The sequence below is a fragment of the Etheostoma spectabile genome, chromosome 5 (genome assembly GCF_008692095.1).
Source record: "Etheostoma spectabile isolate EspeVRDwgs_2016 chromosome 5, UIUC_Espe_1.0, whole genome shotgun sequence".
NCBI classification, from domain to species: domain Eukaryota; kingdom Metazoa; phylum Chordata; class Actinopteri; order Perciformes; family Percidae; genus Etheostoma; species Etheostoma spectabile.
In genome coordinates, this window is record NC_045737.1 from 24,631,737 (window position 1) to 24,659,338 (window position 27,602).

Genomic DNA, 27,602 nt, shown 5'->3' on the forward strand with positions numbered 1-27,602 from the left:
CTCTGGCAGCCTCATGGTGAAAATAAGACGGGAAGAAAGACTCATGTGGGCATTTTATTCTCAAATCCTCCTCTCAGTACATATAGGTCAACGTAAGAATAGTAGATATCATTCACAGCTGCACTGGGAAAACACAAACTCCTCTGTCCCACTCTCAGGAGTCACTGTGAGACATCCCATGGCGAGTTTTAATTAAATCTTTACTACACACTCCTCTCTCATCCTTCATCATCTGCTATTTTGGCTAAGGAATCACTCAGTCATGTGTGTGAGTTTATTAAAGGGGAAAACACAGTTGGAACCAAGACTGAGGCCTCTCTGTGGGTGCAGTTTCTGCTGTGAATTATTTGGGTGTTGTGCGTTGTCACTACCACATTGTTACATAACGACGTGGAAACAGAAAGCAGATAGATTCAATTTAGAGGCTTTCATAAGATTTTTTTGAAACTGCAAATGAAGTCAGCAGGAGGTTTTATAATGCAGGGCTGTCATTAAGAGTCCCGCTATTCAAGACTGGCTAGACAACACATCTTTTGTGCCTTGGTGAGGATGAACCAATGACTTCCTTCTAAATATGGATATCTCTCGCTCTACAAACCCAGAGCAGGACAATGCAAAGCAGTACTGAGTTGCACTAATTGTGCAAGGCTGCAGGCCGTGTGTAATAACTGTAACAGCCACTGTTTCCCATTCAAAGACCACCATCAGATTTCTATATAAAACGGAGCCGTGGACTGACAATAGCTTTTCTTCTTCCCTTCATAAAAGAAGTATTCAAATGACTGAAACAAATGGGCAAGGCCTGGAATCTTTTTTCACAAAAATCCTGCACAGTTTGCATCCACTCGTCAAATTATATTCCCAAATCAGTTTTGACAGTTAATGTATGTAATTACGCATTCTGGCTGGCAGTTGCAGCCATCCAGATGCACCTGTGCTCGTAGCTTCTCCAGGCTGTTTAAATGGGTCAGCTCCAGAAATATCCTGACTTAGAGAAGAAGTCGTGAGTGCCCCTCCCGTAACAGAACAAGACTATTGCTGGCAATACCCTTGAATCTTTTGTTGGTGACCTGCAAAGTTACAGGAGTTATATTAGAATGACTACACAACACTTCAAAAGTGTGATTATTGGGGGGAGGGGGGGATCGAAAATCATATGTATTTTGATATTTTTAAAATCGATTCTTTTCCCTAGAATCAATATTTTTATATGTACTGTATATATTTTTATGTATGATATTTGCAGTTTATGGAACACAGCTGATGGTGACTACACTATGTCTGCTTCCAGCAAAACTGAGCGAAATCATAATGCAGGAAATCCATGTTAAATGTCAGACTGACTGACATGTGATTGGCCTTCTTCTTAGAAAACAATTAGTTTTCAGAAATGTCTCATGCTATATATGTTGTCTCTAGAAGTGTATTATTCAACTTTTGTTTTTGTTAAAGAAGGAAAAGAAAATCGCAGTACTCAATAGTGTCGAATCGCAATTAATGAAAATCACAACACAATCGTCCCAGCCCATGATGACTATAGTGCGAGAAAATCCCAATCTTTGTTGTTTTGTTGTGAATGGATGATGTAACTTGCCAGATAGTGACAAATCAACAGCCTGCTGCCCTCTAAAGTCACTTCTTTTCTAATGGAAGATCAGAACGTAAAGTGGTATGTGTGAAAGAGGATGAGATACACATTTTAGATGAGTGAAATGTTATTATCTTCCATAACATGTTCAATATGAATTCATATCTTTCCTGATCAAATGAGCATCTGGACTGCTAACCAAGTGGAGAGAATGGTACGGCCCTCAGGGCAGCTGGATAAGAAGTGCAAGCAAGCAGACAGAGCTGTAAAAAAAACACACTGACCTTTTTGTGAGTGAGCTGCTATATAACATCCTAGCTGCAAATTGGATTTTGCATCCCAGACACTTTTGTCTGCAATGAAAATGTTCAAGGGAAAACGAAATTGATCAGTTTGGTGATTAAAATTGAGCTACATAAACCCAACCATCCCAAATATTTAGACAGGGCAAGACACTTTTAAAGCTGGATGTAAAAGTAAAACATCTCAATTTTAATGTATTTGTCTGTAGATGCGGTCTGGCTTTTGACTAATGCGTAGTTCAAATGATTGGCCTCACTCAGCTGCAGCTGCTGCATTTAGATTTGCAGCCCTAATGAAAGCCCAAAAGACACTGGGTAATAATACATAGGTTTTCCTCAAATACCATGTATTAGGCTATTGTTCTAAGAAGAAAACTATCATGATTGGTATTTAGGAAGCCATTTGTTCATAGCTACCAGATTAGTTTTGTTTACTAGGAATACACATGAACACATTGGTATTTGCGTTTCCCGATTTGTGATTATACCTCAGACTCATGTAATTAAAATATGCTTCCGAAGACACAAAAAAATGAGCCTTCATTGCCATTTATAACACAGTACAAGATTAAACTCCAATAAAAGTATTGTATCTGCAGCATTACCAAAGTCATATTGGTTTGGTGAATTACTAACATCTCATTTAACAAAAAAATCTTAAAGTAAACTGGAGCACAGAACATGTTTTTACTTGGGTATTTGAGAGGGATCCACTTGTTTTTTGATATCTAGCTCATGTTTCTATCAAATTGGAATGCACATATTGTACATTGCTCTAATTAAAAAGGATTTGCCAAATTAATGTATTATGATGTAATGCACAATTCTGATCAAACAGATAGACATAAAAATGTTTGCTCATTACAGCAGTGTAAAATGGATTATATAACCTGATTAAGCTGGTGCAGATCTGTGGGAGGCTGCAGGCCCACACCACCTTGTGGTTATACATTAGTAAGACTACTAACTACTGTGCAAAACACTGTTCGGCTAGGCAAAGTGTACCTAGTTTACAGATTGCAGCATGCATTTGATAGCAGGTTGCTTGCTTAAATAATTAAAGGATTTAAAGACTTTTTTAGCTGCTTCCTGACTTCACATTTTAGATATTTATATAAAATGTGTTACATATTGGCATGAGCATGTCAAGCATAACTCCTACCTGTTTAACATGGGCTGTTCCAAAACCAAAATTGTATTCTGTTTCTTGATCTGGGTGTCATGACGGGTCAAGAGAGTTTTATTTTTCATTGAATCCTATAACATACAACAATCTTTTCCTTAGAGCCAAAACTTGGAACATTGTTAAACTTTGTATATATATATTTTTTTTTTATCAATTTGAAAATGCAAACAGGAAACAATCAACTCTTTTAGGATGGACAGACATGCTAAATGGGCAGACAAAATTAAGATCCAGTGTTACTGCTCTATATCATTCAATAACAAAAATTACTGCCATTGTTGGTCATAGACTTTATTAGACATGTGCATGTTTTAATAACGTACTCATTTTCACAGAATATAGCTACATTGCATATAACATCAAATATTTTTCTCTTACATTTAATAAAATAACCCACCATGATTTAGATTGTGCAGTATTTTTTGGATTAACAAAAACCTCAGCTTTTTGCAATTACATTTATGATGTATGTTTTGAAAACTGGCGGAGATCAACTGACAATCAGTACTACTCAAATTTGTAAGGACTGCATCTTTTCACAACAGTTATACAGTGCATTTAGAAAACAATAAAACCAGCTGCAACAAATCAAACAATGTACATTCACAGTCAGATACTGTACATCCACCATAAGTAATGTAAACTTTTAAAAAGAAATCTGTGAATATCAAAAACATAAATACATCAAACTGCTTCATTGCATTACTGCCACAGCTCGCCCTGTCAGTCTCATGCGTTGCTGTGGCAAACGGTATGTCTAAATATGACCAACGGGCCTCTGAGCGACAGTATGACATTTTTAACCATCCATGCTAATCGTGGTAGCTCATTTTTAATAAATTACACACTCAGTGTAACAATTATATAAAGCTGATTCACTTGGCGTTAGGCTGTGCCACGATAAAATCGACTGAGTCACTGTAAAATTGAAAAATGAGGCCCTCAATCACCAATGCATAATATGACAAGATAGCCCTGTCACATAGAAAAGAATGAAGCATGTGCATAATAATTTAAAATAAAAAGGCACAAATTTAAGAACTAAAAATAAAAGGTTTAGACACACATATCAACAAGCACAATAGCAGCGAGGGAATAAAGGTGACAATCTGCATCACTCAGAGCTCTGTACAACACATCTATTTGGTTTGACCAGTTACTGAACGACATTCACACATTGATGCACTATTGAGCACAAGGGGTCACTGTGGCTACACAAAACACAGGCAGCATGGAGAGAATCTGCAGGGGCACCGGGGCTCCTTTATACTTTTGGCTATAAGGTCTTCTCTAAAAAAAGATTGATATTGCCATACTACGTCGACATTGGAACGGAAAGCACTCCGCGTGGAAGACATTTGTAGTGCCTGGAAACAGAATCGTTTTTCAGATCAAAAGAAAGGGTTGTCGGCGCGAGGCGGGATATGCAGAAGGTACTAGATCTACTGCAGGGGTGCATCCCACAGTCGACATTCCTATACTTTTACGTTGTGTTTTATTGTACAGCCTCTTCTTACAGACAGTAATCCCGGGAGGCTTATATGGAAGCAGAAAGTTGCATTGTATAATGCAGACTCAGGTTTGGAGTGATTTAAGTGCACAAAATTACAACTCATTGATTGACTAACTGCTAAATCCACCTGACATAATCCACTTCCTTATTGTACATCCACTAAAATCCTATCTGGTGTACAGTCTAAGTTCTTTTCATTAATTACATTGCTTTGAAAATCAATGGAAACTGTCCTAAATCATCTTATTTGTCACTGACTGGTTTCCTGAACAGTTGCAAACCCTGCTTATGCTGCATCCTACCGTACCGCACCTGTCACAGACACAGCAGCACCCCAGGGTGGGAACACCGAGTTGTTGCTTTGTCAAGTGGCAGATGAATAGACCTGAAAAATATAGACTTCATACATCAGTCAGTGCCACTGGATTCAAGTATCATTTTGCAGTAGTATTCTCTGTGTGCAAATGCATCTGAAATAATAGAGACATTCAACCTCATTAAAATGCATGCTTTTCCTTCACTATTAGTGAAAAACCACAATAAAACTGAAATGGAAGACCCTCACCCACAAACAAAGTGTCACAATCAATTGGACATCCCTGAGACAACTCCATTTGATCTGACCTTCTTGTCTGTATTAGGCATGCTTTCAAAGGTGGAGAGCTTCCGGGCATTTGTTCTTGTGCAACAAGAAAAAAAAACGGGAAGAAAAGTGGCAGCAACAACATACTCACAACACCTACTAGGATACTTTACTAACTAATTCAACTACATGTGACGACACAGTTACAAGCGCCAATGTCAGGGGTTGGAAAATGCGACCATTGCCACCTGTTGACATGCAGCTAAGGTATCACCATGAGCGGTCAACAGCTCGAACAGATCTAGCATTAGCTAACACTGGACATCCTATGTGTGCAGCTGTGCTGAGTTAGGGACTGTACAAAATGTTTTCAAAAATGGTCAGAAATGTCTAAGCTATTTGGGAGAGTGGCCTTTCATTTTATTTTTATCTTATCCCATGTTTGTATTTTATGTCATATTTCAAGTTAGTGAAATTGATTTTTATAAAAATAGAATAGTTGGAAAATCAAAAAGATGGTTTTCATATGTGCCATGGAGTGGATTGTGTCATATATAGAGGATATAATAATTGCATATTTTGCAAGCTCTATATTCAAAAATAGAGAGTGGCTGTATTTTCACTATTTTGTTTTGTTTGCCTTAGATATATTATGTTGAGGTAATGGAAAAAACACTGGGGAGGGCCATGTTTCTTTAAGAAAATAAAATATTAGACTCAGCACCGCTTCCCACCCCGATCATTTTTGTACAGTCCCATAATTCACTGGGTTGGTCGGCTAACCAACCAAAATTCAAACATAAATATCACAATGACATTACGGCACCAAGAAAAAAGTGAGAGCAGTAGTTAGTTTCATATTCTTGTGTCTGTGTGTTCATGCGTATACAGGCTTTGTTTTGCACGTGTTTTGTTTGTGTGACACAATGATTAGATGCTTGAGGCGAGGCGAGGAATGTTTCAGATATCAGTGCCTAAATTTACTGTGTGTTCTACTTTTTGTTCATTTTAAAAGGTGTTAACTACTTAGGCAGTGGGTGTCAAGTGTTTACATTTTCAAATCAGGGCCAATATGCATGAATTGGAGACAGCATCCTGTTGGTCCTTGTTCGTTGGGAGACTCTGCCCTTCAGTTTGCCTGTCCATCTTTCTGTCAGTAGGAGGAGAGGAAGGGGGGGGGGCTTCTGCCATCTCAGTCTGAGAAGAGACTGGCAAAAGATTTGCGTAGATTGCGAATGGTTTCAGCCTTCACCTCATCCTGGCTAAGGCTGGCTCGTGGCGTTGGGGTTTCTGGAATGTTGAAGGTATTGGTAAGAGACTGGGACTTGCTATAAAGAGAGGGAAATGGCAATAGAGGAGAGGAAGAGGCTGTTAAAGTCATGCAGCAAACCCCATGGAATGAAAAGATTGGAGCATGGCAAGACTGAGAGAGAGAGAGAGAGAGAGAGAGAGAGAGAGAGAGAGAGAGAGAGAGAGAGAGAGGGAGAAAAGGCTCAGTAAAAAATGAGAGAAGCGCATTCCATTTCTTCTCTTTGGTCATTCAGTATTACCTTATCATTTTAGGTGAGCTTTGATATGATATGAATAGTGAATGACTTTTCTGGATACAAAGAGAGGCATGTTTTTTTTTTAACAGGGATTGACAACAACAGTTTTATGTTTCTAATCTAAGAGAGCATAATGCAATCTGAGTCATGTAATCCGAAATTAAGATTTTTATGTGAGTTTGTCCATGAAAGCAATCATCTGGAGAAGGTATTGACACAAACACAAATCTGTTCAGTTTTGCATTATTTATCGGGCAATTGTTTTGACAATATGCGAAAATGTAGTAAAATTCCTGTTTAATGTATTGGTTCAAATTCCTTATAGTTAACAAATATGTTTTCCCATTTTAAATATTGTGACTAAATGTGAATCAGAATAAAAGATCAATTGAAATTACTTAAGTAAGAATTATAAAAAATAGAGATAGTTATATTTCTTTGTCATAACGAAAATGCTTTATATTACAGCACACTGACTGAAGAAGTGTGATATTTATTAACCAATTAATAACCAACAACTTAGTTTATAAAAGTGGAAAACATAAAGAGTAACTAGCTATATATCAAATGTTATTTACATGATTCTGTCCATGCCTGCTTGAAGTAGAATTTGGACAATGTGGTCACCTGTGTCTAGAATATGGATTGTGACAGACGTGATAAGTTCATAATGGTTATGAACAAAAACAAGCCAGGTTCTGCTTGCTGTTGTTGTCATATATCAATCTCCCCGGGACACTTTGAAATGTTTTGTGAAATGGCTGCTGAAGTACTGAAAATTTAAAAATCAATAAATCATGCACATCCAAGTGGATTGTTGTTGTCAATAAAGAGCATGAATAGATTTCCAGTGTTGCATGCATGCAGTCTGAATGCAGGCAAACAGTAAGAAAGGATCAGCTGTAAGGTTTGCTTTATAAAAAAGGACAGGAAGCGGATTCCAGATCATTCATCATATGCACTTACTTACTTTAGTTGTGGGGAGCCACCCATGGCCTGGTTATCCTGACTGGGCTTTTGTGGGGGCGGAGGTTTTTGCTGCAGCGGGGGTCGTCCTCCTGGGCCCCCCTGGCCCTGAGCAGCAGGCCTGGGCTGCTGGGTGGTGGGTCCTCCAGGGCGACCCTGCTGCCCGGGAGCCCTCTGTTGCTGTGACCCCCCTAGTGACTGCTGCCTTGGGGGCTGGGCCGGCCTCTGCTGAGGTTGGCCTGCTGCAGGTTTCTGGCCAGGGCCTCCTGCAGCTTTCTGCTGCTGGGAGACCGACTGTTGCCTCTGAGCCTGAGGTGAACCTCCCTGGCTCCGCTGAGGAGAGCCCTGGCCAGATGGAGGTCTCTGGCCTTGAGGGGATCCCTGACCCGGTGGCCGTGGCTGGGCTGCAGGTCCTTGGTTAGACTTAGCCTGGGCGCTGGGCTCCCCGGTAGCAGGGTTCGCAGTAGATTGCTGCGCCTGTGCAGGAGGTTGGCCCTGAGGCTGTGGGCGCTGCTGAGATGGGGGACTTTGCTGAGGACCACCTACAAGACAAATAGGATACCATAAACCAAATTCAAATGGTTTTCCAATCATGGCAGGGCTGAGCCAAAACCTAGGGGGGTCTGCAGGCTACTCTTATGAGAAGATTTTTTTTTCCCATTGTAATGACCCTCCCACTCTGTGGCTGGCTCTTGCCATTTTCCCAAAATTGTGGCAAGAAGACGAGCCACACCTGAGTCCACGTTTCCTGATTGCCCTTCTTTCCTACTTAAGGGCTGGAGTTGCAGTTTACAACCACAGTCTTCATTTATCGGCCAGACTTTAAAATGCCAACAAAAAGGAAGCCCAAGGCAACGGATATCCGGCCTAATGATCCATCAGAATTTCCGTTGACAACGGATCAATCCCGGAAGTGAAACGTCAAGAATATAGACTAGGGAAATGACAGTTGCCAAGGAAAAAAAAGTCATCCTGTAGACATCACATCCTATTTTAAATCTAATTGTTCTCCAACTGTCATAAAACTATAACACAACAAATGTTAAGGATGGCTATTTTTCACTCCTGCCACCTAAAAACAGCCAAACATTGTCTGATGTAAAAATTTTAAGTTACACCATAACACAGGTAGGGTAGTAATGGGGCATGAACAGCATTACTAATCTTGGGACCTATTATTGTTAAACTATGCTGGAGTAGAATCTGTGACTGCTCTTATTGCAAATTCAGAATTCCAAACAATGGCAAGAAAATGTGGTTTGAAATCCTCTGAGTTGACTATTAGGCCAATAGAAGAACATTTACTAAACTAGATTATTAAGATGTCTTTAAAAACCCTAAAACATTCAGGGAATTAAAAAAAAAAAAATAACGTTATTGTTTAACTTAAGTTTTTTGTTATTGTGAAACAGTCAAGTTCTTACCTTGAGGTGAGGGGCGCTGTTGAGCCTGGGGTACTTTGGTCTGAGAGACAGGCTGAGGAGACACTGCTTTCTATAACACACAGGAATTAAAAGGGCAGATGTATGTATTTTTTTTATACTGTTTCTTGGGTACCCATAAATATGACACACATCTCCACTGCTACACTGATGATACTCAATTATTTGTACCCAATAAGTTTGTCTGATAACTGAAAAGTATTTGTCAACTCACTCAATGCATCCGAAAATACTGCAAGACTGAATGCTAAGTACTCATTGATGGCTACAATTTCACATCGTCAGATAACCTAAAAATGTAAGCTTCTATCCTTTGAAAGAATAATATTTTAATAACTTAATTTTTCAATTTTTGTTCCATGTCCAGGGTCTTTACCATGCTGTCTTTTGCAATGGTTACAACAATAGATGGTTTCATCAATTGACTTGGGTTGATGTTATAAATCTCACGATATCAAAACCTTCAACCTTATACTCTCACCACTTACTTGCACGCCTAAAACTCCTTACTTTGATATTGAAAGCCTTGCATCAACAGCCAATGCATACAAATGGCCACGTTTGTGTTTTAACATAATAGTATTACAATATAGTATTATAGTTTGTATATGTATCTGTAACATCTGCTAGTATGTGGAAGTGCCTTAACTCTGCACATCAACTTCTTTTATACAGTCTATGGTTGACGTGGTTGCCCTTTATTCAAGTTTTATGCCAACTATTTATATTGTATTTTCTGTGCTTCGGTTACATGTGCTCTTTAAAGTAAGATGTTCTGAGTAACCTTAAATGTGCACTCTAAACAAAACGGACCTGACTGGACATATATTACAAACAAAAGTGTGGGAAATACAGACAGGTGAAAGATTACTGGAGCAAAAAAATGTATCTGTGGTTTGAGCACCTGTGCTGGCTGCCCTGCTGTGGAAGAGCTTAAAGTGCGTGGAACAGCCTGGTTCATCTTAGAAATCACCAGATCTGCAATCTGAACGCGATCCTCGTCCTGCTGGTCCCCAATCAGTGGCATTGAACAGTCATCAACCTAAAATTCCACATAAGATGGATTAAATGGATTTCCCATATGATCAGAGACAAACATTCTCTTGATACCATTACACAGCCTTTTAGTACCTCTATAATATAGTCCTTGCCATCTTTACCATGTAGAGCCTCCACAGCACAGATATCCAACCCTCCAAAGATGTCTGCACAAGAATCCACCCACATTCTGTACCTATAATGATGTGTAAAACCAGAGCTATATAAGTACAGTGAGACATTGTAGGATTTACAGTCTCATCTCCTGTGCATTTATGAGCTCTTACTTGTCCGACATGGCCACCTGCTCGAGCATAGATGAGCCAGTGTTGGTTTTCCAGTTTCCAGAAATTGATGTTCTCCTATTCGTTAGAATTAAAAAAGATAAAGAATATCATGTTTAACCATTTTAAGGTGTTATAATAATGTGTTGGTTCATTTGCAAACCATTCATTGGTTGGTATTTAAGCATGTAGGTTTTCAACTGTATTTCATCTATTCTAAGGGTCTTCCACAGAAGGTTTAGTTTGAAGTAACCCGATCCCACAGCAGAGAATAGATTGGAATGTGTCAATTTATTAGAAGTATCTTACAAATAAAGAGTGGTTTGATTTAACACTGATCACAGAAATAGATAAACTGACATGTGTGAGGACAAGAAGCAAAGTATAAAAGAGGAATTATTCTGATATTCATAGAGACACTTTGGGTACACACTTGTGTGTGTGTAGCCACGGTTATCTTCCTTGTTCAATAATTGAATATAGCTGCATTTAATCTAAATTCATTGGACTTGTCATGTGTGAAATCTCCTCCATCATTTCCGGTCATGATTCCCAGATATCATTTGGTAGTAGTCTGACACTCACATGTAAGCTTTGTAATTGTTGCCAATCTTCTGGATGCGGACATCATACTTTGCATCAATGAAGGGCTCAGATGTGGCATAAGTCTTGGTCAGGGCCACAACACTGGCAATATCTTGAAAATCATATTGATTGTCCACTTTCACCTGGAGTAGCAAAGGTCAAAATATAAATATACATATTGATCCCAGATATATTGAGCATACATAAAATTGAGTTAAACCCCTTGGCACTCCAGTACTACCTTTCCCATTCCTGAGTGAGCATGGCCCATCTTTACCACTACAGGGAAGCGAGGGGAGGTAATCTGCAACAAGAACATTATCACATACTCACATTTCTCGTAAAGTTACTTACATGTAACAATAGTGCTCTATTTATTAAAACACCCATTTGTAATGCATTTCAGTCAAGCAGAAGTGACACGCAGCATCCCTCCTCTTTTTCTGCAGGAGATTCTGATTCATATTGATGGCTTGAAAGCCAGCCCAGTACTGTCAGCCTGTGACTGCATGGGGTGGAGATAACTGTTATGCTTTAACAGACTCAGTGTAACAGTACTGTCACTGACTTGACAGAGGGATATTCAAAAACTCTGCATCTACCCAGAACGTAAAAACAAGACACTCCCCAAAAAAAATTAGATAGGTCTCAGCTGCTACACGAGACAGAATATTGACATGGAAACTAATAACCCTGCTGAAATGTGACCGGTGCAGAGAAGGACGACCCGACCTGTGTGTGTGTGTGTGTGTGTGTGTGTGTGTGTGTGTGTGTGTGTGTGTGTGTGTGTGTGTGTGTGTGTGTGTGTGTGTCTCTTTAAGGGGTTCAGCATCAAGACCTACCCATTATCACAAGTGGTAGGGGGGAGGAGAGAGAAAAAAAAAGGAGAGCAGATGGCAGAGAACTCACCATTTCCTTGTGGTTTGGATAGTAAACCTGCTCTATCAGTGGGAACTCCACTGGGCCCAGTTGCTTGCAGAGTCGAGACATCTGAGCAAACTAAAACAGACTCAAATGTTTAGGATGGAGCATTTATAATCCAAAATAACTTAAAGTGATCATATTATGCTCATTTTCAGGATCGTAATTGCATTTAGAGGTTGTACCAGAATATTTTTATGTGGTTTAATTTTCATAAAAACAACATCTTTTTGTTGTACTGCACATTACTACAGCCCCTCTTTTCACCCTGTGTGTTGAGCTCTTTGTATTAGCTACAGAGTGAGGCATCACACTTCTATTCCATCTTTGTTGGGAGTAGCAAGTCAGTTGCAGAGTATAAGGGCGTGCTACGCTAGCAGCTAGGAGAGCATTATAACATATTACAAAGTGACGCACATTCGTCGCGGAAGTAAAGGCTGGACTACAATAAAGCTGTTTGGAGCAGTTAGTGAACAGTGATTTCTGTTGGAGATGGTAAGTCCCTTTGGGCTTATTCCCTTTTTAAACCTATAACGTGCACAAAAAGATATACAACACAATAAAGGAAAGGGAAAAAGCCAAAAAGCTGAATATGAGCACTTTAAGTGTTTTAAACCAAATTTAATGTGCAATGGGGTTTCAAATGAATGATAGAAATAATACTTACCACCCATGGTTTGTCACAGAAATTGTAGACAGAGTGCAAAGAGTTAACACTGGGCAGCCCAGCATACTGCAGGCCAATCACTATGTTCCTGTGGTCTCCGTTCTTGTCCATGCTGAAGGCATGCTGTCTGATCAGCACAAAGTCTGGCTTCAAGGATCTGGGACAGAGGACATTAGCGAAATATTAAACTGCATTGCAAGACAAACGGAGCAGTTATGAGGCAGACGTCGACATAACTTAAAACTTGCAGCAGCACTGTGGATTATCAAACTTTTTTTAACTAGAACTACTTTGCAGAGTACTTACTTAGTAACCTTATGCCCATTCCTAATGGCATCAATGTCCACATTGTAGGTACCCGTGGAATTGACCACCAGGCTGATTTCAGAGAATTCTGCCTAAAAGGAAAATGTCAACGTCAACTCAACTCCATACAGAAAGCTGTCATTTTGATCACAGCAGAAGGACAGGAAAGGAGCAGCAATTCTACGTGCACCAGGTTGAACAGGGTATGATTTTAAGATGCCAGACTTCATCTGAAGTATGTTCTTCCTGTTAAGAAGCCCCAGGGGAAATAAATAAAAGATTTATAAACTTTCAGATTGGCCTCAAAGTGCTGTTGGATAGATTACAGCATTCATAGCACATAAACAACTGACGTATCTATACAAAAGATTTACAATTAAAACTCAGAATGGCTTTGTGGAGGCATGTGTTGAAACAGAAAATGTTTCTCTTAATCAGAAGTCAAGAGAGCACACTATCAATACTCACTCAGTAGTGAACTGGCCCGTGGGACTTTTATCATTCTAAGGGCTCTCTATGAACACAGTATTATCTCCCATTATACTGGATGATTAATCTGTTATTTATTGAAGAAACCATGAACCATTTTATGTTAGTATCAAGCCTGTTGTAGCAGAACCAGAACGGAATCTGTGGATTCTTTTTACAGCTTTCAGCAATGATCCAGGGTGTAGAGATATGTTAACATACAACAGAGTTTCTCTTTTCTTTTTTAAGTTGTTTAGAATCTGCAGAAAATCTGCAGAAAAATCTATGAAATTCTAATGCAGATTCTGTGTGGCCTGTTAAACAGTAGAGATGTTTTGATACCAATAACAGTATCTGTATCGCCTCCGATACTGCCTAAAATGCTGGTATTGGTATTGGGAAGTACTAGAGTTTATGCACCGATCCAATACCACATAATAAAGCCCTAAAGAAAATATGCGTTAAAATAGTTTATTATGTTCTTTTTCAGTTATAACTGACTGTCACACTGCATAATAAAAGAAAGTTCTGTGGCATTCACTGTTTGAGAGTTTAACCTGAGCAAGACCGACCCCAAAGACAGAAATTATATCACATACATAAAGGGATAGTAGTATACAGTTGTTAAAACAATAATTTAAATATATGACACACTGGTATTGGATTGGCACTCGGCATCGGCCCATACTCAAATTCAGGTATCATAATCGGTATTGTTCCCTCAATATCCTCATCCTCCTCAACCTGAGGGCAGCCTTCAATACCGTGAGCCATAACATCCTTCTCATTAGACTCAAAGACCTCGGTATCAAAGGTACTGCACTCAGCTGGCTCCACTCCTACCTTTCCAACAGATCCCACTTCATCTCTCTTCATAACCACACCTCTGCCACAGCCACAATCACTCAAGGTGTTCCCCAAGGCTCCGTACTTGGTCAACCCCTCTTCATCATCTACACCCTTCCCCTCGGTCAGATACTCCGACACTTCAACCTGGACTTCCACTGCTACCTATCTACCTCAGCACCAAATCCCCCCACAATCCTCACCTCTCACATCAACTCCCATCGGTCAGCTAAAACCTGGATCCAATAGAACTTCCTCAAACTCAACAGCAATAAAACAGAATTCCTCCTCATAGGCTCCAAATCCACACTCAGCTAAATCAATAACCCCATTCTCACCATCGACAGCACCATTGTCTCCCCATCTCCCCAGCCCCGCAACCTTGGCGTGATCTTTGATTCTACCCTGCCCCCCCAACGAGCCCCACATCCGTCATGTCATTAAAACCTCCTTCTTTCACCTCCGCAACATTGCCAAATTCAGATCCTCCCTCACACCCCCCGCTGCTGAAAGACGCATTCACACCTTCATCTCCTCCCGACTGGACTACTGCAACTCACTTCTCCTTGGCATCAGCTCTAGCAACATCAACCGACTTCAACTGGTCCAGAATCCTCCAAATCCTGGCACCACATCATTACAGTCCAAAAACAACTCCAATGGCTCCCCATCTCCCACCGGATCACCTAAAAAATCCTGGTCCTCTCCTGCAAAGCCCTCCACCATCTGGCACCCTCATACCTCACTGACCTCCTCTCCCCCTACCAACCCCTACGATCCCTCAGATCTACCTCAGCCAGTCTACTTTGCATCCACAAGTCCAAACTTTGCAGTTTTGGGGACAGAGCCTTCTCCAAGGAAGCTCCCAGGCTCTGGAACTCCCTCCCCCAAGAGATCCACACTCTGAGTCCCTCACCATTATCCAGTCCTGCCTCAAGATCTGTCTCTTCACCTCTGCCTAGCCATAGCCCCACGCCCCCTCCCTTATAATCTGGGCCTGACTCTTGTTTAGTTTAATTTTGTTTAGTTGTGCATTGTTTTTATTAATTTCCTGCCCTGTAAAGCGACTTTGAGTTTGTGAAAAACGCTATATAACTTCAATTTATTATTATTAGGATATACCCAACAAAATTCCTCACTAAGGGACTTAGAGATGACAGTGCCTCAGAAAATAAAGATATTAAATCGAAGTAGGATCAAAGTGAATAAAAATTATGCAAAATGTGGATCAGGGGTACATTTCCCAAGGATAACAACAAAAACGATGGCCTTGTCCTGTAAAAATGCCAGTGGCATGTACTAATAAACCAACTATTCCAGTTATGTCTTGACATAAACTTTTAATTTCTTATGAAAGAATGATGTAACATTCCTCTAACTGAAGTTAGCAATTTGGTCCCAAGGCTCAGTAGTATAGTCCAGTCACTATGGTAACCTGTCCTCCTAGTAAGGAGTAAAGATTAAGGCTAACACAGAATAAAGCAAATAGTTACATGTGTAAAACCTACCTGTTCCACCTTGATGTCAAATTCACCGTGGACCTTTCTTCCTCTGAAGACCTTTACCCTGCATGTGAGATGAGGATTTGAATCCAATTTGGATCCAGACACAAAACACAAATTGAATTTTGCCAATTCCTCCTGTAATTGGCAGCTGACATTTTTTGCCAGCATGTGCAGAATATTTAAGAATAACAATATTGCTCCTGGTCAATGAAAAGGTGATGTCAAACACATCAAAAAAGGCTGACATTAATGGAACCAAATGCTATTTTTCACAGATATTTATAATAGCTGTTATATATATTGTATCTTGTTATATCTATTTATTGATTTATTTACATCTGTTAGTGGCAGTATACTGCATGATATTGACTGCAACTGCAAACCATGCATAATAGCCTAAATAAAAAGGTAAATTGCCATGATTTTACCTGGTGCGTAAGGAGATATGTATTGGAAATAAGGACATACTGGTCCAAATGCATTTTACATGCAACCCACTAAGCATAAATATCCAAATCTCCTGCCTGTTGTAACTGAGCAGGAGAACCACAGGGTCTCTGTAATGTGAGGTGGAAAGGTTTTGGTAGGGATGATTCACACATCTGCATAGCTTATTATCATTTAGGGTATCATTTCGGGACAACAGTGTTGTGTTTTATCACCTTTACCTTGTGTGCAAAGTTTCAATAAGCATGCATAATGTATACTCTTGGTGAGGAAGCTTGATTAACCTGATGTATGCATTTTTCTTGTGCACGTTTTGCTCTTATATCCACTCTACTTACAAATACCTGCATGATCATAGTGGCATCAGCCCATATCCCCATACACAGTGCCATGGCCTTCTTCTTTTTTTGTCAGAATGCAAGATTTCTTCGACAGTCATAGCTGTTCGTCAAATGAAAATGGCTTCTCTGCCTTGCGGTTTTGCCATAGCACTATCAGTAAACACACATAGGTGTTTCATGTCTGAGCAACAAGCCGACGGCTGTTACACGTGATATATCTCACAGCACCGGATGAATCATATGACCTTCGAGATATTAGGCCACTGCAACCCACGTTTAAGTCTAGACTGCCAATGCGCACTGCACTTACCAGTCGGTCTGCTGGTCATCGATAACCAGGAGGATCTTGGCACTGCTGGAGACTCCTGCCCGGTCCGCTGCCTCGGATAAGGTCGCAGCTGCAGCAGCTGTGGTCTGTTTGACGGCATTAGATAAGGATGAGAAGAAGCCTCCACCTCCACCTCCACCTCCACCTCCAGGCTGCGGCTGCTGTTGAGGCTGCGGCGGCTGCTGAGGCTGCGGCTGGCTGGTGGACTGGCGCCTCTCCGTCGGCCCGGGCGACACTGCGGGGCTTTGCGGGTCAGGACGTTGGAGGTCGGTCATGTAGCCATTGGGCAGGTTGGACATGAAATTGCTGTCCGAGAGTCGTCGACGCAGGTAGTTCATGATGGAGACTTACTAAAAAATGCCGGAAAGAGGTGTCCAAATATCCTCCAACTAAAGGGCGATTTACAACTTGATGTTCAGTAAGAAAACGGAATGACTAGGCTACTTTTCCATGTGCAGAGGCGGGGTGTTCAATGTTCCCTAAAGAGAAACGAGACCTGTTTTAATCGTTTGGGAGCAGATTTTTCATATGTGTTACAGTATAGGCTAGTAAGGAATCGTGACAGTGTAGCTTGAGGACAAGCTAAAGCATTCACACAGCCTCACGTTAATAGCTGACGAAAATGAGGGTCCTACACGACTGACAAACGAAATAAATCATGTCTACACTTAAATGTCAGATGGAATGTGTTAATAAACCACCAACGAAGCCACGGTAGTGATCAGTAACTGTCAAAACAAGGCATGATGAAGCCTACCTGGAAGTGTGTCCAAACTGATCCGCCCCAATGATGAGGAGATGATGCCTTCTTTTTATTATTATTATCTCTCACACTAAAACCTACATATAGGTGACTCGCATGTCCTCTGTGCACGCGGGCATGGAGCTAAAGTCCTTCCAACATCTCCGCCGTTCTTCCTGTCCTTACCCTACAGCCCTAGTTTTCTCCGTCTGCCCTGCGTCACTCCCAGTCATCCTCAGGGAAAGGAGGCTGCCAGGCTGCGCGAGAAGCAAATTAGACAGAGTGCTAAACACGACTTCCGGGAGTTGCTTTCAAAATAAACGCACGTCAACGAAGTCTTTTTTTAAATTTTTGTATTAGCCTATTTAATATTATTATAGCCTACTTACTATAATCCTATACTACTTTAATATTACAAGAAAGAAAATGCATCTTGACAATATAAAAAGGCAATTGAATACACGTTTTAAGGTAGGACCATGTTTAATTCCCAATAGGGAATATCATCTTATGTGAACCAATTAAGTGTCTTTTTTATTATTGTAGCCACTTAATTCTGTAACTTTATATTGTATTGGTCACGTTGCGCTTCCTATGTGTAAAGTTATGTAAATGGTGATTAGGCAATCAACAGGAACTCGGCATATATGAAGTCATAGCCTACATTAAGTTAAGATAGGCTACTAAACATTTGGTGGATCCAGCATTTGGAATGTGAGGATGGTGCCTTTGTGTGGTTTAATGTTCAATTCAGACTCAATGTATGGGTTTTGGGCATATTAGTTGTAAAAAAGAAGCCCCTTGAAAAAATCTAACATGCTTTGGTAAACGACGGGAGGCTTTTTTGATATGCTATAAACCAAATGATTAATCAGTTTGAATAAAACAACAATCAACAGATTAATTAGAAAATAATTGTTAGTTTCAGATCTAAATCAACATATTTAGAGGAGTGGCAGCTGAAATCCCTTGTGTAGCTGGCTATTGTTTCAAGCCTTTTAGGCTAAATGGAATATGATCAAACTTCCTGTATGTCTCCACGTGTGTTTGTTTGACTTGATGCAGCTCTGTGCTGGGATACGATGGTGGTGCTGATGAGAGCAGCCAGGGTGACAGGGGCGTCGCTCACTGTCAGACATGAGCATGCTGTTGACTCCACGGGGGCTTATGGGTGTTGATGTGATATTGCATCCTGTTGTGTTTAATAATGCAGCTGTGGCACACTCACTGCCGGGCTTCCAGGCTGCTGACACAGTGTTACTTTTGATTTCCAACAGTGTCAATACAGATTGTGAGAGCTGCGCCATTTGTTGGCAACACCCAGAGTCAGTGATCAACACAGACCCACAGGGAGTCCCAGGCCTTTGCTATGGAAACTGCACTATGTGGTAGGGACTGAACCATGTTCACTGTGGACACAGACATGGATGAGTACATGTCCTAATCAGTAATATAATGCCTGGCAGAGTTAGGTACAGCATTATAGCCTGTTATGCTGACAAAATAATTCAAATGCATATGTTAGTGCAAGATATTTGGAGCCTAAACTTAGTTTTTTTAAATGGCATTTTCTACATATTTAGAGATACACAATTTAGTGATTGAGTTTTTGATTGATTGTTAGTTTAGTCCAAATTGCTGTCATTACAGCAATTTGTTAATTTATTTCTGAACATGTCTCAATATTGACTGCTGTGCAGGGAACATCTCATTCAAAGAGTAGCAAAAACTCTATATAGCAAATGTAAGTACAAATTGTTGCTTTACATTATTAAGCAAGGTGAGGCAGTTTTATTGCTATAGCATATTTCAGCAACAAGGCAATTCAAGGTACTTTACATTAAATAATAAGAGCGATTGAAAACAATTAAAAATAATTAGAAAAAACTACAGTAAAATAAGCAGGTATGAAATAGAAAAATGAAAGTTACAGTGCAGTGTTAGAAAGGAGCAGTGGATCTTTTTCACAGCAGACATTTTGACTTGTCATAGTAGGAAAAGCATAGCTGAAAATAATAACCTTAACGATGACTTAATTCCATCTAGTGTCCCAGTGAGCTATTTCAGTGAGTCAGCATGCACAATACCGGGCCTCTCCTAAGTGGAATGCAGCCATTATTAATGGTTTTGAAGACACCTGTGCTTTTCCTACTATGCCATGTCAACATGTCTGCCATAAAAAATATCTATTACTTGATTAAAATAAAAAGATAAACATCAAACAGAGAAGTCTTCAGCTGTGATTTAAAAGGACTGAGAGTTGCAGCGGACCTGTGGCTTTCTGGGAGTTTGTTCCAGATACTGGATGTGGTGCATAGAAACTGAGCGTTGCATCTCCAGGTTTAGTTGTGACTCTGGGTACAGAAAGCAGAGCTAGACAAAAATGACCTGAGAGCTCTGGTTGGTTCAAGATCAGAAATGTATTTTGGCCCTGCTTTATAAACCAACAGTCAATTAAAGTCAATTCTTTGAGAGAGAGGACAACAGTGTAAATACCTGAGGTCTGGAGAGATGTGATCCACTTTCTTGGTCTTAGTGAGGACTCGAGCAGCAGCGTTCTGAATCAGCTGCAGTTGTCTAATTGATCTTTTAGGGAGACCTGTAAATACACCGTAGTAGTCAAGTCCACTGAAATTAAAAGCATGGGCAAGTTTTTCCAAATCCTGCTGAGACATAAATCCTTTAAGCCTTGATACATTTTTAAGGTCCTTTGTCCATCGTTTTTTTTCATTGCCAATTGAAGTTGAGCGCTGACTTTTAATCATTCCCCTCAGCTTGTCTTTGTTTAGTTAAAACAAAGTTCTGGCACATCCAGTCATTGATTTTGTTTAATGCACTTACTCAGTGTTTGTATTCGACCATAGTCCCCTGATCATATGGTTATGTAAATTTCTGTGTCATCCGCAAAACAACAATATCAAGATTGTTATCATTTTTAACTACATGATTAATAAAATCAATATATAACCTGTGGTTTTGTACCACCTCTTGGGCGCGGGGCAGTGTTGTCAGTTAAAGTATCCTTAAAAACAAGTGAGACAGGCACCTGGATAGCTGAGTGGGTAGAGAGGAAGTCCATATATAAAGGTTAACTCCTCAACCGGGCCCGGGGTTTGTCCTACCTGGGGTCCTTTGCTCCTCTCTCCCTCCTTTGATTTCTTCAGCTGTCCTGTCAAAACAAAGGCCTAAAATTTAAAAAACTAAAAAACAAGTGAGACAATGAAAACATGCTGCCTTTCAATGTAGCTGCTCTCACCAGAATGTGTTTTCATCTTAATTTCACTCCACAGTCAGTCACAGTTCTTTCTGCTCCACATTTTGTCTTGTTTATACCTGGTAGCTTCAGTAGCCTACCCATTTGATGTCACAAAACAACAACAAAATAAAACAGGGTTATAATTATTTAATTACTATGATTGATATATTGAATTCTTAGCTGAGTGTGATGTTTATGTTAAGCATCTCTCTGTTTCGGATACTTATTGCAGTGTTAACACTTGAGTCTTATGCTACTAAGAAGATCCACTGGAGCAATTTACAATTTGTATTGTTTTGTATTACGTGATATTGGGGCGTGTGTGTGAACAGCTGTTTTAGATACAGTGCTATGTCCTGTGCATTGAAACGTTGAGAAAACGTACACTAATAGTTCATTGAATAAAAAAGCCGGGCTTTTCAAACTACAAAGTGGGTTACTTTTTGTTGCACTGTCATATCTCTCTTATTTCAGCATGAAGAAAAAAAAAAACACAAGAAGCACATTCTTAGCGGTTTGGGGTGACAACATGAGGACAATGAATGCTACTAAACTAGAAAACCACGGTTGCACAGATTCCATGCATTCACACTTAAAAATGTAAACACTGCGTAGAATGTAGCAGTGAGCAACCAAGTTTTTCAACACTATTACATAGCAAGCAGCACGTTGCAATTTTTTTTTTGTGAGTATGTATGGAGTAGACTACCCATAGAAATATTATTTTATTTCCATAAGGCTGCACTAGTGTAGGTTTTGATGGCATGTAATTGCAGTGTGTGACTAAGGGGGGCACTGTTGATCTTAAATTGAGCTCCACACAACACATTTCATGCATGTAGGCTACTCACAGCAAGCTCTTTATATTTGTAGCCCTTTTCATTTTTGAACCAATCTTCTTAAGTAGCTGCTATCACCCTGTTGGGACAGTAATTACTATTTTACAGGCTTATTTATCAGACAATACTAGGATCATTTGTTTTTACTGATTCTCATTGCACATTAGTGCAAACAAACATCAGTTATATTCAAATGATTGATGTGTTTGCATATATCATGTATATAAATATCAACATATTAATTACACTACACTCTTAATGATATTTTTCCAGTGGTACCAGTGTCACAGTAGTGAGTAACTAGCCTCCGAAGACTTTCTTTGTGTGGCCAACTAGTGCTGAGGCAAGATTGTTCTCATGGCAGCGGCATTTTCAGGACTTAGGAGTCTTTGTCTAGCCATCAACAAAAGCCTTTGGATTACTGGTAAGGCAGGCTCGCAGTACAGCTGCATGCGTGTATGGGCAGGTCAGTGGAATGACTGGAGCTCCGGTGGGAGAGCTCGAAAAAATGCTGTTTGGTGAGATTGCAGATTAGGGGGGAGGGAGAGAGGGGAGTGGGGACAGGTGGTGATTCCATGGAGGGAAACAAAAAGCACACTTCACTTTCTTCATAGCTGGGGGGGGGGATAAAATTGTGTGAATAAAGTAATTTTGAACCAAAGAGTTGTATTATTGAACAGAAGAAAGTGTTTAATGATGCAAAATCTTTTCTAATCAGTGTGGATTATGTGGTACTGTGACATTTAGCAACTCCACTTTCTACCTTTGCAACTGTCTGTCCTACCTGTGAGCTCATTCCGCCAGCAGGACAATAACAACGCCGAAAGAATGAGGGCCTTTGATTGGCCCAGACAGCAGCCAATCTGAACGCAAAGAATGAGTCACAGGGAAGCCACTGCACCTATCTGCACTCACCTGATACTTTACCTGGCCAAGCTCAGACCCAGCATCTCATTACCTTTCCAATACAATCTATAACTGAGGCTCATTGTGCTCTGTACGCTCCAGCAGCCAAGGTTTTCATCTGTACAGGCTTCACTCAGACAAAGACAAGGAGCCATGGCTGTGGCTAATTTCCAGTACATTACCCGGATGAGCAGTGGCTTCAAAGTCTACATTTTAGAAGGTAAGCTCGATTTCTTATATTCCCTTATGTTTCTGTATGAGATGGAATACTTGTATTACCTCTGCTGTGGTTATGGTATACTATTTTAGTGTATAACATAATGTTTCTTATATCTTTAGATTTTGTGTCATGTCACAACTTTACACACATGATGTATTGGTTCATTACAGCAGCAATTGCTTTTGTTATATGCATTCTATAGAGAATCAAGTATAAAGAATACTATGTGATGTCAGTCACATGGAAGATATACACTAACAGCATCATTCAACTTTTAAAATATACTTTGTGAAATATGCTTTTTTGTCTTTTATGAAATAGCTTGTTTGTCCATGAAGAAAAGATAAGTGGGGTGCTTCATATAGGAAATCTAAAGAATGCATTAAAGAATAAATAAATCCTTATTTATAATTATTGTCTTTGAAGGTCCTCATGGCTGAACTAAGATTTTGTAAATTGTGGTAACACTCACAACGGATATCCATGGGTATCCATAAAATCTGAGTAAACACAGCCAAACAGAAGGTCAGGACGCATATTCTCTCTGCTAACAAGGAAGAAATATCCATGCCTGAGGCATTAGAAAATCAGCATAGGTGTGGCTATACCTCCCCCCCTCCCCTCCACAATGCCACTGTGTGTGAAGGAGTAGCTCAAAGGTGTTGGAGTGCTCAGCCAGTAGGAAATGTGGATTGGAATGAGTACTTGGGGTGTTAATACAGTGCACCACTTTCAAATTGTCTTTCAATTCAAAACACATAATCACCTCATTGTTTTGATTTCAATAGATGTTGTTGCGGGTTCTTTAAACACACTGAACAATTGATTTGAATACAGTTGAAGGAGCTTTGAGGGTCTCCTATTTGCCACATCCGTGTGAATTTTCAAGTGTTAACTGAGCATATAGTCAAGCAATAGGCCCCAGGATAATTGTGCTGCCATCACATTTTCAAACAATACTACAGTTTTGCACATTTGAGCTTGTTGATGTGAGACAAGCAATAGGCCCCAGGATAATTGTGCTGCCATCACATTTTCAAACAATACTACAGTTTTGCACATTTGAGCTTGTTGATGTGAGACACAAGTCAGGAGTGCAGAGGGATTTAAAACTGTTACTCCTGCTGCTTGGATTAAGTTTAATAAGTGATGATTACCTGCATTTATAAAAAAAAAAGTAAAATAATTTTGTGGGTGTAAGTTGCAACCTCAATAAACAGTGCATTTGTTTTTGTCAACACACCAATGGCGTCATCGGCTGCGTTTTGATGTGTTTCGACCTGTGTATTTGCCAAAAATCTGGTGTGTCTGCACGTGTGGTCATTTTGATGGCCTTTTCACCATTGGGTGCCGTCCGAATCAGTGTCCGCAAAGACTAAAAAGCTGGTAGATGTGTAGCACCCCATCCTAACAAAGCTTGTTGATTGTGCCCGTTTGGCTGTGATAGGGCTCAATGCCAACATTATGCCGAAAACCAACATTTACCGTTAGCACTGAATCAGCTACTTATGTTGTAACCCTTGCAGATCAGGTAGATCGAGTTCTACAGCTTAACTGAGTTTACAATTAACGGTGACAAAAAACAATGTTTTCCCACGAATAGCAGTCATGCAAGTCCACGTCATGGATCAAAACAAGCAGTTACTCATCGCTGAGTGCCATGCAGCATTAAGACTGTAGTAAAATCATCAGTGCCAGTAAATGGTCCTTAGATTTTCCTTAGTTTTTTTTCTGGCACATAAGCCAAAACACATTTTGAAGACTCATATTCTAATTCAGCATATCATTTTGGTTTTCAGGTCAGCCCCACCTTAGGAGCGAAGACCGACACAGACACATTGCAAATGAGCGGGCTCGAGTCCCAACAGTGCATCCAGTCAAACGCAAGCATAGCCACGAGCGGGGTCTGACATTGGAGGAAAGGTTGGTGCAACTGCTTTATTTGTGTTTACAATGGTAATTTAATATCACAATTTGCGTTATCCTGAAATGCACATTGTGTCAGAGGGATGTGACATTTACTAATGAATAAATGTTTCAGGCGAGAGCGGGTACTGAGCAGAAGCAGCTCCAAAGCTGCCCAGAGAGCAGCACAAGCACCAGGGATGTTCAACCGGCCACAGAGCCCAACATCTACCTGGAGTCCAACACCCAGCCCCACCAGCCCCATGCCTACCCACGTGTACTACGCACCGGTCATGGATGAACCACTTGCCCTCATCAAAAAACCAAGAAAAGACCCTGAAAGTACAGAGGGAAAGAATAAAAGCTCCGCTCCCTCTCAAGTCCAGGTAATTCACCACAAAAACAAGTGTTGCTTGTGTGCAACACCTGTTCGATGAGCTTTTTCTCAGAGATCATGTAGTAACTTATGAAAAGTGTCAGTACTATATGTCCCTTTGTAGTCTCAGTGTAGCTCCAGGCTACCCACAGCAGTAGAACATCTTGCATCCCATCTGTAGTCAGTGAATCCAACTGCATTGACATTCTTCTTCTAAGAGTGTAAACAGGCCTAAACTTGTCCAAGCTATGTAATCCAGCCGGATTCAAGAAGAAAATGTAAGCAATGGAGGGAGGAATTCCATCAACAAGACCAGACAGACAGCTCTCTCTTTGACCTGCATATGCCACCCCACTGGGTAGTGATCAGACTTGCACGGGCAAACCCATATTTAATCAGTTTCTTTTTAATTATTTAGTTTTCAAATTGAACTCCATACACTATTTTGTTGTAATTGGATGAAGACAGCCAGGTTTAGGTAACAGTAAGAATGTTTTGGGACAAAGAAGAAACACAGAGCAGGTGTTGCTCGGTTATAAATGCAGAAATAACGTACATTTTCTTTGTCCTATTATTCAGTTAATGACCCATCTTGTTTCCCACAGATGCGTCCCTCTGTGATCACTTGCGTCTCCTCGTCAAGAAACCCGTCCTGCAGATCTGAGTTCCAAAGGAGCCCCGCATCAGGTCAGTCTCACACTCTCGAGAATGAGCTCATCTACCAGACGGTCACTCCCTAATCATCAACACGCCCATCACAATGTAGAAATCAACTCACTTTTCCTGACTCACCGAGGTGTGTATTTGACTTTTGTTATCCATCCCTCTCCCAGTGATTTCCAAACACAGCTATGACCACGTGGTTGAGGAGCATTTCCAGAGGAGCCTCGGAGTGAACTACCAAAAAGCTCGCTCCCAGCAGCTCTCCATCAGCGTGTCTGTGGATGACCACTTCGCCAAGGCTTTGGGCGACAAGTGGCTGCAGATTCAATCCAAGTCTTCCTCCTGTTCTTCCACACCTCCCAGCAGCCCGAGCGTCACTTACTCCCCCACCTACAGCCACAGCCTGAATCTGTCTCAAAAAGATTCCACTAGCAGCTCATCGCCTACTTCCAGCCGCTGGTCCGTCAATTAAAAGCAGAAACTATTTGATATGAGAAGAAACTGTGACTTGTAACATTTCACCGTGCGCAGCTCTGCTTGTTGGGGCAATGGAAATGCCAGCGCTATTGTGTTAAGAGGGCGAGCTAACCGATGCAGGAGCGCTGTCACTTTGAACCTCTGTGTGTCTGAATTTAAGGCATGCTGATGCAGATGAATGTAGCAATAATTGGGATGTCCGTGCTTTGTTACATTTCTATCCTCTGCTTGTTGATAGCATCTGAATACCTGAGGTACCGTAGGCGGTGTTATGAGATGATTGAAAAATCAGCCAAATAATCCTTAACATTTCTATGACGTTGTGTCGTTCCTTCGATTGCAGTCTGAATGCCAGATTTTCATTGTATTATATTTATGTTCGGATAACACCTGGGTCCCTTATAGTCTAAAATGACTAGCCTGTCTGCTGTATAATAATATGCTTATCAGCTGTACACAAAGAGATTTTTTTAAAGAGGAAAAATAAACAATCTCAAAGATTCCTTAATAGCTTTGTGTGTTTGTGATTTGTTAAAGCATACTTTTATAAAGTGTCATCTGACAAATCTGTAAAATACAACAACAAACCATGAATTACATGTAACCTTTTGTTATGATAGAATGACTTCAGACAGAGAAGCTAAGGATGTCACAAAATGAATAAAACACCTTTTGAATTTGAAGGTTGTGAGCCGACAGACACCTGGGCCGGGTGGTGTACCAGACAACATAATTTTAGTAGTGAGTCAGTGTGCGTCTACAACGCGTCCGGTGCATACAAGTCATTTACTCTGAGAGCTGTTGCCACACACTGAGTGGGAATTAACTGGATGTGTGAGCAACACGTTCAGGACATTTTCCTGTAAATTTGAGGGAATGTAGGGTGCATGTTGCAGCAGGCCTTGTGTTCTGACATTCCTGTCTCCTGAGAAAATGACTCTGTAAGATCCTACAGATCCTGTTTGGCAAGGGTTAGGAGGGAGGGAAGAGGGGAAGGAAGGGTTGGGCTAATATAGGCCTGAGCATGAGAACCAGCCGAGCTCTTCAGTTACTTATTTACATGTCCTGTCTTGTCTAACTTTGAATTAATGAGCCACATTAAAAAAGAAAGAATTTCCAAAGCTTCTGTCTTTGAAATTACAAAGTTGGTAAATTTTTAAAGAAGTGGAAAACCACCTACATGTTCTGTCAAGTTGAACACTTTAGGAAGAAAGATTTAAATCAGGAGGGAGAATGAGGGGACTTGAACATGGTTTGTTTTCTTTACTTTACAATAGTTAAGGTAAACCATTAAACGTGAACAGCTAATGTCACTGGGTGATTTGAGTTAACCATCAGCAAAAAACATCGTAAAA

The 27,602-nt window shown here is 40.4% G+C and overlaps 2 protein-coding genes across 5 annotated transcripts; one reads left to right on the forward strand and one right to left on the reverse strand.

Moving 5' to 3' along the window:
• Positions 1-3,351: 3,351 nt before the first annotated feature.
• Positions 3,352-17,881, reverse strand: syn1 (synapsin I). Of its 4 annotated transcripts, none has more exons than XM_032516611.1 (14): positions 17,621-17,881; positions 16,846-17,342; positions 15,751-15,808; positions 12,929-13,020; positions 12,623-12,779; positions 11,944-12,033; positions 11,276-11,338; positions 11,035-11,177; positions 10,453-10,527; positions 10,259-10,361; positions 10,032-10,169; positions 9,110-9,179; positions 7,690-8,227; positions 3,352-6,462 (listed from the first exon to the last, which is right to left on the reverse strand). In XM_032516611.1, exons 2-14 carry the CDS (start codon positions 17,199-17,201, stop codon positions 6,435-6,437), a joined length of 1,911 nt encoding a protein of 636 aa, XP_032372502.1. In that variant the 5' UTR covers positions 17,202-17,342; positions 17,621-17,881; the 3' UTR covers positions 3,352-6,434. The 4 variants fall into 4 exon arrangements, with proteins under 4 accessions (XP_032372502.1, XP_032372501.1, XP_032372504.1 ...); XM_032516610.1 differs by having other exon boundaries at positions 3,352-6,500; XM_032516613.1 differs by having other exon boundaries at positions 7,686-8,227.
• Positions 17,882-22,602: 4,721 nt separating this feature from the next.
• vgll4l (vestigial like 4 like) lies at positions 22,603-26,755 on the forward strand. Its single transcript, XM_032516716.1, has 5 exons — positions 22,603-22,826; positions 24,626-24,749; positions 24,868-25,117; positions 25,713-25,794; positions 25,941-26,755. The coding sequence occupies exons 1-5, from the start codon at positions 22,760-22,762 to the stop codon at positions 26,240-26,242; spliced, it is 825 nt and encodes a 274-aa protein (XP_032372607.1). The 5' UTR covers positions 22,603-22,759; the 3' UTR covers positions 26,243-26,755.
• The last annotated feature ends 847 nt before the right edge of the window (positions 26,756-27,602 follow it).